Here is a 12,976-nt window from a genome sequence, read left to right as displayed (position 1 = left end):
ACTGTAGGAGTTCTATGATTTTCTAGGAATGGTTCTTTTGTGCCACTAGAGGCCCATGTGGTGCAGCTGTAGTAAAGATATGTTCAACTGTCCGAAGGGTCATTTGGAAATAGGCAGTGATAGTGGATTTCCACTCTAAGAGCTGCTGGCAGACCTGTTTCTGAGCATGTTCCCACTTGCACCTACTTAATCGTAATGCAAGAACTTCCATTACAGTAAAAGGTCCTTTCTTCATTGTACAGTCCTGTATTATTTCAGTAGTTTGTAGTGCTCACCTTCAGATGCATCTGTGAAAACAGAAATAAGTATTCTTGATAAACTTAGATTTCTTTTTACGATTTACCATTTTGCTATTTTTCAACTGCAAGTAAACTTAAGGGTTCTCTCACATGAGCATACAAATCAGACCAGCGCATTGTAAGAAAATATTGAATTGCACTCTGACCAATGTTAGTCAATGAGGCAGTTGTTCACCGGTAATGTTTTCCTCAGCTCTTTCGGCAGCATTCTGCGAGTGGATGCGTGACTCAGCCAAGACTTGCCAATACGACTCAATGGGTGAGGGAAAAAAATTGGACTGTACACAGACCGTCCGAGATGTAAGCACACATCTCAAAAGGAAACAGCCATTTACAGCAAATTCACAGCCAGAACCATCATAATAGATAAATAAAATGAATAGCTAGATGTCATGTAGATATACAATTTCACAAGCCCCCTACACGTAACAAACTTGCACCCTTTAGGGTCTTTCATGCGGCACTAAAGGGTGATTAGGCTTATTTAACCTAAAGATAACAATTGAGTCCCCCCTATTTTTGATAACCAGCAAAGGTAAAGCAGACAGCTGTGGGCTTATATTATCAGGCTGGGAAGGTCCTGGTTATTGAGCCCTTCCCAACATAAAAATACAAGTTTGCAGTTGCCCCAGAATTGGCGTATCGCATTAGATGCGCCAATTCTGCTGCTTTGCCGGACTCTTCCACATTGCCCTGGTGCAGTGGCAATCAGGGTAACAGTAGTTGGGGGTGATGTCAAAAATCATGCCCGGGGTTGGTAATGGAGAGGTATCTGTAAGACACCCCCATTACCAAAGCAGTATTTTTTACTGAATTGAGTTAGGGTTAGTGTCAGTAAAGAGAAACAAAAAAAAAAATAATTTAGATTAGGGACAATAAAAATATACTGTAGTAATTGTCGTCTAACACGTTAATTTTTACTGAATTGAGTTAGTGTCACTGTCAGAAGCATACGTTTGCCTTGCCTTTGACACTGACAGTGAGAGAGAGGCTGTCACTTTCCATTATTTTTCATCCTCTCTTTCATCATCTCTTCTGATACCAAACCGCCATGTAGACGCCCCAGGACAGCAACTGAACCAGTGCCTGACTGAAACTGAACCACTGAGCCCATATGGACCTCACAACCTGAAGATTATGAGCCACAGAGTCCTGATTTTTGTGGCGCAACCAGGAATCAAAATTCACACCACCCGCCTCAAAGAAACTGACTTTTGTCTTTTTCTCTGTGGATTTTGTAAACCTCATGGTGGCACTCAGACAAATTTGTACGTCCAGCAATTTTTGTCACAAAAATGCTCTTCATCATTTTCTAACTTGACTCCTGTAGATGCAGTAGAAATGATCACGTTTTGGGGCCTGGTCCTTCACATGAGGTTAGTGAAGAAGCCAGAACTTTGGCAATATTAAAGTGTTGACATTTTGTACAGGGCTGTGGAGTCGGAGTCCGACTCCTAAAATATATAATCGGGTACAGTAGTTCAATGCAGTTTGTGGGGAGTATTTTTTTCATACGAATTTGGGAAAGTTATGAAATGTCCTATAAATGTCTGTCCTATTCCTCATCTAAGGTCTAAACTTTTAGCTGAGATGAATCTGTGGTGCAGTTTATGTTCATGATAAGTAGTGAAGCTCCTCCTCTACAGATAAGGAGAAAAAATAAACACACAGGGAAGGAATGCCTACATTCATCTCAGAATTTCTGGAGTGAACAGGAAAGCAGGATTAAGGAAGGTATGTACTTCCTAAAGCATATCTAAACTTTCAATAAACTGTACATAAAATGAATAGTCCAGTATATGGTGTCTCTGTATGCTTAATGTTTTAGTTTATTTTTCCTGTTTGAAGAAATTAGCTGCTCTGATGATTTATATACACTATACATAGAATATAATGAGAAAAACTGTTTTCTAACATCTCAAATTTAGAAACACAGTAACAGGATAGATGAGGACATATATATATTTGTGTGTGTGTTCTGGAATGTGATTTAGCACAAACATGCTCCCTCCCTCCTCCACTCTTCATAGACTGTGAAGAAGAATTATGATGTGAAGCATTTAGTGAGCTGTACCCTGCTGAGACAAGCCTGGACATTGAAAGTTCAGAGTAAAGCCATCTGACACATTTTACAAACTTTATACTTATCATTTGCCCTATTGATTTATGCAAAGATTGTTTTGTTTTATTTCTATCCCAAATTATACACTGCATGATTCCCTATTCTTGCAAGAATTATAATATAAGAAGCATCTTATGAAGTCAGCTGTATTTGAGCATTTCACAGTGACTCAAGATGATAAACATTCTGTATGTCAGTGCATAAGTGACCCAGATGAAAACAAATGCTGAGATGCCAAAATCAAGTGCTTACTCAGGCAGTGGTAAAAATGCTCCTTCAAGAGCTTCCAATCTAAAAAGATATTTACAACGCTGCCACCCAGAAGTTTAAAAAGCTGTGACTGAAAAAGATCACAGCAGCACGAAGAAACCAGAGACCAACACTTTCCGCCAGTCAAAGAAGGAGGAAAGAGAGTCTCAAAATCAGTTACAAGATATTTTATAAGTGACGAAGTTACTGTAACAATGACAGCAGATGTGTTTAAAAGACAGCTCATCGAGCTTGTTGTGAAGGACTGTGTACCATTATTTGCACGACCAGCTTTTACAGCTCTTAATGGAGAAATGGCTCACAAACTTGGTGTTTCTCTGGAAAAAGAAAGTATTAAAAAATTAGTGATTGAAGAAGCCCTTAACCAAAAGGAAGATCTTAAAAAGACTCTCAAGAGATGCTTTGTATTTCTTAAAATGGATGCCTGCACACGTCACAGAGTGAACTATTTTGCTATCAACGTTCGATATGTTTGTGACAACAAAAAAATTGTTACTAAGACACTGGCAGTAAAAGATACTAAAGCTCATCACAGCAGCCAGTTTCTCCAGACCTTAGTGGAAAAAGTTCTGCAAGATTATGAACTAAAAAAAAAGAACAGGTTCTTGCTATTGTAACTGATAATGCTTCAAATATGATAAGTACAATTAAACTGATGAATGAGAATAATGAAGGTAAACAGCAGCTAAAACAACATTTCACATTCAGTATGTTGGAGATGGGAGGCCACTGTCCTGTTCCCATAACGGAGGAACAAACAGATATTACTACAGAAGAACAGCAAAATTATTCTTTACAATTAGATGATCTTGTTGGAGCTGCTTTACACCTCTTTCCTATTTATCACATGTACTGTGTTGTGCACACGCTGCAGCTGGCAATAAGAGACAGTCTGCAAGAAAGACATGCTGGAACTCTGATTAACAAAGTGAGGGAATTGGCTACTGCTGCCAGAACCCCAAAATTGATTCCAACTTGAAGAGACGTGCTGGAAAAGGGGCAATTGTGGATCAAGCCACTCGGTGGGGCAGCACCTATTTAATGATTGAGCAATTGCTTGAGCTGAAATCCTTCCTTGTAGATATGGCCAACCCTCAGGTAACACTACAAGAAGGTCAATGGACACAGGTGGCGAAATTGAAGGAATTGCTTCATCACCCATTTACAGTGACTAAAAAGTTACAAGCTGAGGATTTAAGTCCTGGCATTTTTATAAAGGAGTGGAAGAACTTGTTGTTTTGCCTGTCCCAAAGAGGAGGTTTAATCGCAGATGGCAATGCTGCTTCAATGAAACGGAGAGAGACACTGCTATTAGAAAATAAAATTCTTCTGGCAGCTGTTTATGTGGACCCGAGTCATCGTATATTGCTGGATGATCAACAGTTTGCTAAAGGAAAAGAAGCTCTGATTGAGGTAGCAGTTAGGATGAGTGGGATACAGGACGGCCAAGAGCAAGAGGACTCAGGTGCTGCCAGTGCTGCTGCTGCCGTTCCTTCATCCTCATCAGATGAGGAGCTTGATTTCAACGAGCATTTGGATGACATGGAGCAGGCTGTAATGCTTGCACCCAGCCTGGTTGGTGCGGGCATCCACTGGACCACTGACCAGACTACACTGGAAGGGGCGTAACTAAGTAGCTTCCTAGGTGTTCGCTGGAGCCTCTGATGGTGAGGTCAGACTTGTGCGGCACGTAGCTACCACTCCAGGGTGGTATCTGGCTGTGGCTGCTGATCCCACCGGGGAACAGGATACAGGCAGGCAGGGCTGTGACACTGGCAGGCGGACGGGTTTGGCAGAGACAATTGCAAACAGACGGCACGACAGACACTGGCAGGCAGGCGGGCACGGCTGGCACTCTGGCAGACAGACGGACAGGGCTGATACTCTGGTAAGACAGGTAGGAACTTGTATACAGGCGGGTGTATGGAAACAGGTGAGAACCTGTTCAGACTGGAGGGTATGTGGGAACAGGTAGGGACCTGTTCGTACTGGTGAATATAAGGAAACAGGTAGGGACCTGTCCGGCAAGTTGCTGAACGGAGATAAAGCAAGACCGCAAGCAGAGCAGAGAGGTCCAGATCCACTGATTGTGGTAAGCAGAGCAGAGAAGTGCAGAGCCACAGGTTGTGGCGAGCAAAGCAGAGAGGGAACACAGAGGTACACACAGTAGAGTGGGACTGGCAAACAAACAAAGAACAGGAATGGACATAGGCCAGAGTAGACAGGAACAGACACGGATTCACAAACAAAACACAGATAAAGGCCTGCGTATTGCAGCCCTCAGAGACAGAACACGACCTGGCAGCTCAGGAGGAAATACTAACGTAGGGAAATAGATCACTCAGGTGTCATCCAATGGCTGAGGACGGCTTAAGTATCAGAGGCCTCTAGGCAATTGGCCAGGGACACCTTAGGGAGGTGCACACAGTCTCAATAAGAATCTGGATTTGCCAGCGCCGCCACCCTATGAACACAGCCAGGAAGTGTACACAGAGCAAACAGCCATGAGGCACACGGCATGGAGCTGGCAGCAGACAGAACTCACAGCATGGCACGGGGTGAGTGAGTTGATGTATCAGGCAGGTGGGGGATGGAAGGCCATGCTGTGATGCCGGCAGGGTTGTTACACAGGCAAAGTGTTGCGGCAGAGAAAAAGATTCCACTCCCATAGAAAGCAGATTGACCATATCTCAGCAAAATTTTTCACTTGCTCTCAAAGAAGTAGAAGAGTTCAATCGTTCATCAAAACTGACTGTGCACGAGGCAATTCCTTTATACCCTGAAATTGTTAGAGATGTTACCCATGCGGTTACTGGTTTGCCACCAACCCAAGTTAGGGTAGAGAGGTTGTTCTCTAGCCATAAAATAATTACCGTAGGTCAGATTTGAGGCCATCTATAAAGGAGGATCTGATGGAGGCAATACTATTTCTCAGAACAAATTCATAGCCTGCACAAATGCTATTCAGTACGTTCTTGTTGAAAACTGTTTTTTTTCTCCACTTACTACAGAGTGTATAATAAATTGTAAATATGCAAAAAAAAAATTTGTTCTAAAGTTGTATTCCAATAAATATATTTTATGTTCTATCTAAATGGCTTGATTATTGTATCATAATAAAGATTAAAAGCCTGATGTTACCATTTTACTACAGTAAATTTATCACATGAGCCATATATGAGGGAGTCAGAGTTGGAGTCATGGAAATTGAGAAGTCGGAGTCAGAGGTTTGTCTTACCGACTCCACAGCCCTGGTTTAGTATAACACTCCACTGTTCCGAAAGGCCATGAACTGTAAACGTTTTGAGGCCATCCACAAATTCTTTCATTAAAGTAATAATGCATGAGATGACCCCAACTTTGACAGTCTTTTCAAAGTTTGGCCGGTCATTGAACACTTCAGGAACAAGTTTGCTGAGGTCTACGTGCCCCAAAGGAACATCATGTCCACAAAAATCTGAGAGGCCCCCCTAGGACGCTAACTGGCAGCTGCTCAGTGAGAGCAGAGCCAATGTAGCAACAACATGCTGGTGGTCAAGTACAAGGACTAGAGCGATATCCTTTTATTGACCACCATACATGGTGATGGCAGCAACCCTAGCACTGTAAGGGTATGTGCACACGATGCAGATTTAGTGCAAAATTGGTGCAGATCTGCAACAGATTTTTCTGCAGCAGAAACGCTGCAGAACTGTACTGTGATTTACAGTACAATGTAAATCAATGTGAAAAAAAAAGAGCTGTGCACATGGTGCAGAAAAATCTGCGCAGAAACGCTGCAGTTCTACAGCGTTTCTGCACCCCTCCATTATAGAAATAAAATCTGCACAAAAAACGCACTAAAAAAACGCACTAAAAACGCATAAAAAATGCAGCTGCGGATTCTGCCAGGAGATGCAGATTTTGTGCAGAAAATTCTGCACCTCTTTTCTTACGTGTGCACATAGCCTAAGAGGTACATCTACACAGGTCCACAAATAAAACTGTGTACTGGGGTACAATAAGTACATGGAGGAGATGATATCTCTAATCAAGTTCTCCAGCCGTACAGTGCGATGAGAAAAAGTAAAGGTGTGGTACAAGAAGTTGGCTGGGCAACTGTACAGATGGAAATGTACAACGCTTTTGTGCCATCAGGATGTGCAGGCCAGACAAGTAAGACGCACCTTCAGTTCCAGGAGGTAGTACTCACGGCCCTAGTCTTTGGAGACCAGGAAGGAGAGGGCCCCAGTACTTCCGAAACTGAAGGTGCTCATATCCTGCCAGGCCAACATTTCCCTGGGGACATCCCTCAAACCACAAAAAAAGGAAGGTCACAAATGTGTTGCCAAGTGTGTTACAGAAGGGGGATATACAAGAACACCACTTATCAATGCGACACCAGCCACGACAAACCTGGCCTGTGTATAAAAAAAGGATTTACTGTACCACACATCCATGGACTACTAAATTAATTTCTGACGTACACAACACAACTAACTTGTGCCAACCTGACGTACACTACAGAACTCACATTTGCCAACCTGATGCCCTCTAGACAATTTACGTATGCCACTTCATTACAAACTTCACACAACAGATCAATTCCTATATAGGGCCACTTGTGGGGTTTTTCCACTGCTTAGGCACATCAGGGTCTATTCAAACGCGACATGACGCCCACAGACCATTACATCAAAGTCTGCATTCCAAAACATCAGTCCTTCCTTTCTAAGCCTTGCAATGCGCCCAAACAGTGGTTTTCCGCCACATATGGGTTATCAGCATACTCAGGAGAAATTACACAACAGATTTTGGGGGTCCATTTTATCCTGTTACCCTTGTGAAAATAAAAAAATCTGGGGATAAAAGATTATTTTTTTGGGGGGGGAAAAAAAAAAAAAAAAATTATATATAATATATATATATATATATATATATATATATATATATATATATATATATATATATATATATATATTTTTTTTTTTTTTTTTTTTTTCAGAACTCAACATTATGATTTTCTGTGAAGCACCAGGGGGTTCAAGGTGCTCACCACACATTTTTTTTTTATACATTCCTTTGGGGGTCTAGATTCCAAAATGTGGTCACTTGTACCTCAGCAGTAGAAACGCACTACATCAGGGGCTCTCCAAATGCAACATGGCGCTCTCAATTCCAGTCAATTTTGCGTTCAAAAAGTCAAAGTGCTCCATCCCTTCCGTGCGCCCAAACAGTGTTTTTTCTCCACATATAGGGCATCAACGTACTCAGGAGAGCTTGCACAACAACTTTTAGGGTCTAATTTCTCCTGTTACCCTTTTGCACATTAAAAAAAAAATTGGGCTAAGAGATCATTTCTGTGGAAAAAGTGATTTTTTTTTTTATTTTCACGGCTCTAGGTTATAAACTTTGGTGAAGCACCTGTGGGTTGAAAGTGCTCTCCCCACAAATCTAGATAAGTTCCTTGAGGGGTCTAGTTTCCAAAATGGGGTCACTTGTGAGGGATTTCCATTTTTTAGGCATATCAGGGGCATATCCAAACGCAACATGGCATCCGCTCTAAATTTCAGCCAATTCCGCATTCAAATAGTCAAATGGTGCTCCTTTCCTTTGCCGTTGCTGAGATCTGAATCTGAGCATGCGCTGCCCCCAGCGGCCATTTTCCCGGAGGCCACCGCATTGCAGCAATGGGGCTGCGGGGGCCTCCGGGCTTTTGACAAAATGCCAGCGAAGCGCTGCTGTTCCACCACAGAGCGCCGCCACCGCCCAAGCACAGAGCACCGCTGCCGCCCCAGCACAGAGCGCATCTGCCGCACAGAGCACCGCTGCCACAGCATTTGTAAGTATATTTCGACTATAAGACGTACTCCCATTTTCCCCAAAAAAAATTTTGGGAAAAAAGTGCGTCTTATAGTCCGAAAAATACAGTATTTTCTCTGATCAGACTGGGACATCTGAAAGAATGACTGGAAAAGAAAAAGTAAGCGCTACCATGAATCATGCCAAAAGTAAACTATACTGAGACCATTCATGTGTCAATTTGCTTTTCGTTCAAGGGAGTGGGCTCATTCACAATTTTGCCTAAGAACACTGCCAGAAATATAGAATGGTATCTAAACATCCACCAATATCAACTTTTCTAAACGATTCAGGAATAATTTAAACTAAACAATGCTTTTTCCAGGATGATGGAGACAATGTCACAAGGCAAAAGTGATAACTAAGTGGCTTGGTGAACAAAAAATTGACATTTTGGGTACATGGCCAGGAAGCGTCCCGGTTCTCAGTCCTATTGAGAACTTATGACCAATCCTCAAAAGGCGGCAGAAAAAGAATGGCAGACGTCTTGAAAAATAAGGCTTCTTTCACACTTCCGTCTTCCAAATCTGCACAGGATCCGTCAAGACGTTGAAATGACGGATCCTGTGCAGATTGTGGAAAACGTGTGCACTGGGCCAGTCTTTCTGACGGACCCGTCGAGCCTATGTGCACCTGTTGTGTATGCTTCTTCGCAGTTTTCCGCTGCGAAAACGCATACACAACACAAACCAGGTTAAAAAAATAAAAAAAACGCAGTATTCTCACCTACCAGCTAGCGTTCCTAGTAATACATTGATTTCGCAATGTATTACTAGGAAGTAACGCTAGCTGCCGGGAACATCGGTAACGCTGTGCGGGAACGTCGGTAGGTGAGAATACTGCGATTTTTTTATTTTTTTTCACATTCTATCTTGTTACTATTGATATTGCATAGGCAGCATCAATAGTAAAAAGAGAAAGAGAGCAAGCGAGAGAGAATTTCCCTGACGGGAAATTCTTCCACGCATGCTCTCTTTGAAAAGGCGGGACCAGTCGCTGGATTCCTTTTCACGGGCAGCGACGAAACCTGCGCCCATAGGCTACTATTGTAGCCAGTGACGGGCAGCGCAGGATGCGTCGCTGACCGATTTTCCGACATGCAGAAAAAAACGTTCCTCTGAACGTTTTCTCTGCCCGACAGACCGTTTTTTATACAGGTTCCAGTGAAAGACGGATGAAACGGATGGCCATCCGTCACAATCCGTCGCTAATACAAGTCTATGAGAAAATGCAGGATCCAGCATTCTCAAAAAACGACGGATTGTGACCGGAGCTGAAAGACGGAAGTGTGAAAGAGGCCTAAGTGACAATACTCTAAATGTTGAGTTCTTGCATAAACTTGATGTATTTGTCAATAAAAGTGTTAAAACTTATGAATTGTTTATAATTGTACTCCAGCAACCATAGAAACATCTGACTACCAGATCTAAAAACAATGAAGCAACAAACCTTGTGAAAACCAAAATCTGTCTCAGTCTCAAAACTTTTGGTCACAACTGTAGATATTCTGTAAACCAAGGTCTCAGTGGTTATTTTGACTTGCAGATTTTTCTATACATTAATGTTCTGTTTGAATACCTGGTATCCAGTAAATTTGACTCCAGGGTTATTTTCTATTTCCCACAATCCTTCATTGAATCCTTTCCGTTTGTTTGACTTTCCAAACTTGTCTTTAAATTCCTTGTAGGGAAACAGATCCTTGGGTCCCAAAAATGCACTAAAATAAGGAAAATGTCTTAAAGAGATAATGACACCATAAAACATGTAATTCCTAAACTTTTTTTTTCTGCATTATCCGACACCTGTATTGTGGGCACAAGACTTAATTTCTCCATGGTTACTCTGCAGTTGTGGTAAAACTTTGACCAAAATCTTAAAAGGGGTTGTCCAAATAATACCACCTATACTCGCATCCATTGCTGTCCCTTCCTTCAGACCAATCAGACATCTGGAGGAAGTGACAGAGCAGCCACAGCGCTCACTCCCTCCTGATGTCAGTTACGTCTAGAGGAGAGTGACGTGGCCATTGATTGGCCGCAAGGAGCCCAAAGAGTGCCAGTGCCAACAAAGCTGAAAAGGTGCCCTGCTCCAGAGGTGAACAGAAGTGTTATTATTTTATAACATGGTGATAGAAAAGGGATTGTCTGAGTAGTGGACAACCCCTGTAACTCATCCTAATATTCTATTTCATGACTTAGTAACCCAAAGAGAGACTGGACAAAGGAGCATATAAAATAAAATATCAACAATCTTTATTAGAACAATTCATAAAAAAATGATAAGTAAAAGACCAAAAATTATTATTCACATAAAGGAGAAGGGGAAAACCGACACCAAAGTGCCGTGTCCATACAGGAGGCACAAGGTCCAAGGATTAAGAAAAGAGCATGCAGTGGAAATAAGCGGGAAAATCAAGAAAGCTGCTTCTGCGCAAGTGCGTGCGGCACCATCTTGGAGGAGGAATTTTTTTTCTTCTCCAACATCACGGAGCCGCTGGCGCATGTGCAGTAGCAGCTATCGGATCACCTATATACACCGATAGCTGCTACCACACAGGGGCCATTTTTAAAATTGACTTTTTTTTCTATCTGAATAACAGCAACCACACTTGTGATTCAGTGACTTTGGAATCAGGGAGTTTCCAAGGGAGGAATTGCTGTTCCAAGTGTTAATTAATACTTTGTATTTATTTTTATTTAACGTTTCTGTCTGGTGCAATCCCCATTAGGAAATGTGCTCCACAATTGTTAATGCCATCCAGTGCACATCTTGCCACATGTATGCAGTCCTTGATCAGCCGGTCGAGGGTGCATACTGCTGTGCGAGATGTGAGCACGTTGTGCATTTGGAAACCCAGATACTGGATCTAAATGTGCAGCTGGCAACACTGAGATCCATAGACAATATGGAGAGGAGTCTTCTGCTCACAGAGCAGACGCTCAATGGGATAGATGAGGAGGGGGATGGTAGGATGGAGCTGCAGGACAGTGAGGCAGTTAGCTGGGTGACAGTTAGGAAGCGGGGTAGAGGGAAGAGTGCCAGGGAGGCTAGTCCTGATCTTTCACACCCCAATAAGTTTGCTAAGTTGGCAGCTGAGGGGGGTGCCAGTACAGGGGTAGCACTGCTGCAGCCAGGCATGTCCTCTGAATGCCGGAGGAGTGACTGCTCCAGTAAGGAGGGAAATAGGAGAGCAGGGCAGGCCAGACAGGTGCTGGTAGTGGGGGACTCAATTATTAGGGGAACAGATAGGGCAATCTGTCACAAAGACAGGGATCGTCGGACGGTGTGCTGCCTACCTGGCGCTCGAGTCCGACACATCGCTGATCGGGTGGACAGATTACTGGGAGGGGCTGGTGAGGACCCAGCGGTCATGGTGCACATTGGCACAAATGACAAAGTTAGAGGTAGGTGGAAGGTCCTTAAAGATGATTTCAGGGAATTAGGCTGCAAGCTGAAAGCAAGGACCTCCAACGTGGTATTTTCTGAAATACTGCCTGTACCACGTGCCACGCCAGAGAGGCAACGGGAGATTAGGGAGGTTAATAAGTGGCTCAAGAATTGGTGTAGGAAGGAGGGGTTTGGGTTCCTGCAGAACTGGGCCGACTTCTCAGTTGGCTACAGGCTCTACGCTAGGGATGGGCTGCACCTCAATGGGGAAGGTGCAGCAGTGCTGGGGGAGAAAATGGTTAGAAGGTTGGAGGAGTGTTTAAACTAGGGAATGGGGGGGGAGGGTATTCATTTTATAGGTGGGGAAGATAGTGCAGATAGAGACCTGGGCACAAATAAGGAAGTTGGGGGTGGCGGAGGCATGGGGGGTGGGGTTAGAACAGTTAGTAATTTAAGAAAGAATAGAGGTACAGAGAGGAACATCAAGTGCATGTATACTAATGCCAGAAGCCTCGCCAACAAAATGGACAAATTAGAACTAATGTTGTTGGAACATAATTATGACATGGTGGGGATATCTGAAACATGGCTGGATGAGAGCCATGACTGGGCTGTTAACTTGCAGGGCTATAGCCTTTTCAGAAATGACCGTACAGATAAGCGAGGGGGTGGGGTGTGTCTGTTTGTAAAATCGACCTTAAAACCCATCCTGCGTGATAATATAGGTGAATCTAATGAAAATGTAGAGTCCCTGTGGGTGGAGATAAGGGGAGGGGGAAAAAATAATAAATTACTGATAGGGGTTTGTTATAAATCTCCAAAAATAATGGAAGCAATGGAGAATATCCTTGTAAAGCAAATAGATGAAGCTGCGACTCAAGGAGAAGTCATTATTATGGGGGACTTCAACTACCCTGAAATAGATTGGGGAACAGAAACCTGCAGTTCCAGTAAAGGTAATCGGATTTTGACAACTATGAGAGACAATTACCTTTCACAACTGGTTCAGGACCCAACAAGAAGGGGGGCACTGCTAGACCTAATATTAACCAACAGG

At 43.0% G+C, this 12,976-nt stretch overlaps 1 protein-coding gene across 1 annotated transcript in view; it reads right to left on the bottom strand.

The window, feature by feature from the left end:
- HDGFL3 (HDGF like 3) overlaps positions 1 to 12,976 on the bottom strand; it is a 140,448-nt gene that overhangs the window by 50,984 nt on the left and 76,488 nt on the right. Inside the window, exons 3-4 of the mRNA XM_077263647.1 lie at positions 10,111 to 10,249; positions 276 to 287 (exon numbers count right to left, since the gene is read on the bottom strand). Coding sequence (XP_077119762.1) covers positions 276 to 287; positions 10,111 to 10,249 — 151 coding nt within the window. The remainder of the gene's footprint in view (positions 1 to 275; positions 288 to 10,110; positions 10,250 to 12,976) is intronic.

The sequence above is a fragment of the Ranitomeya variabilis genome, chromosome 5 (assembly GCF_051348905.1).
Source record: "Ranitomeya variabilis isolate aRanVar5 chromosome 5, aRanVar5.hap1, whole genome shotgun sequence".
NCBI classification, from domain to species: domain Eukaryota; kingdom Metazoa; phylum Chordata; class Amphibia; order Anura; family Dendrobatidae; genus Ranitomeya; species Ranitomeya variabilis.
The sequence above is the reverse complement of the archived record's forward strand: the minus strand, read 5'-3'. Positions and strand labels throughout refer to the sequence as shown.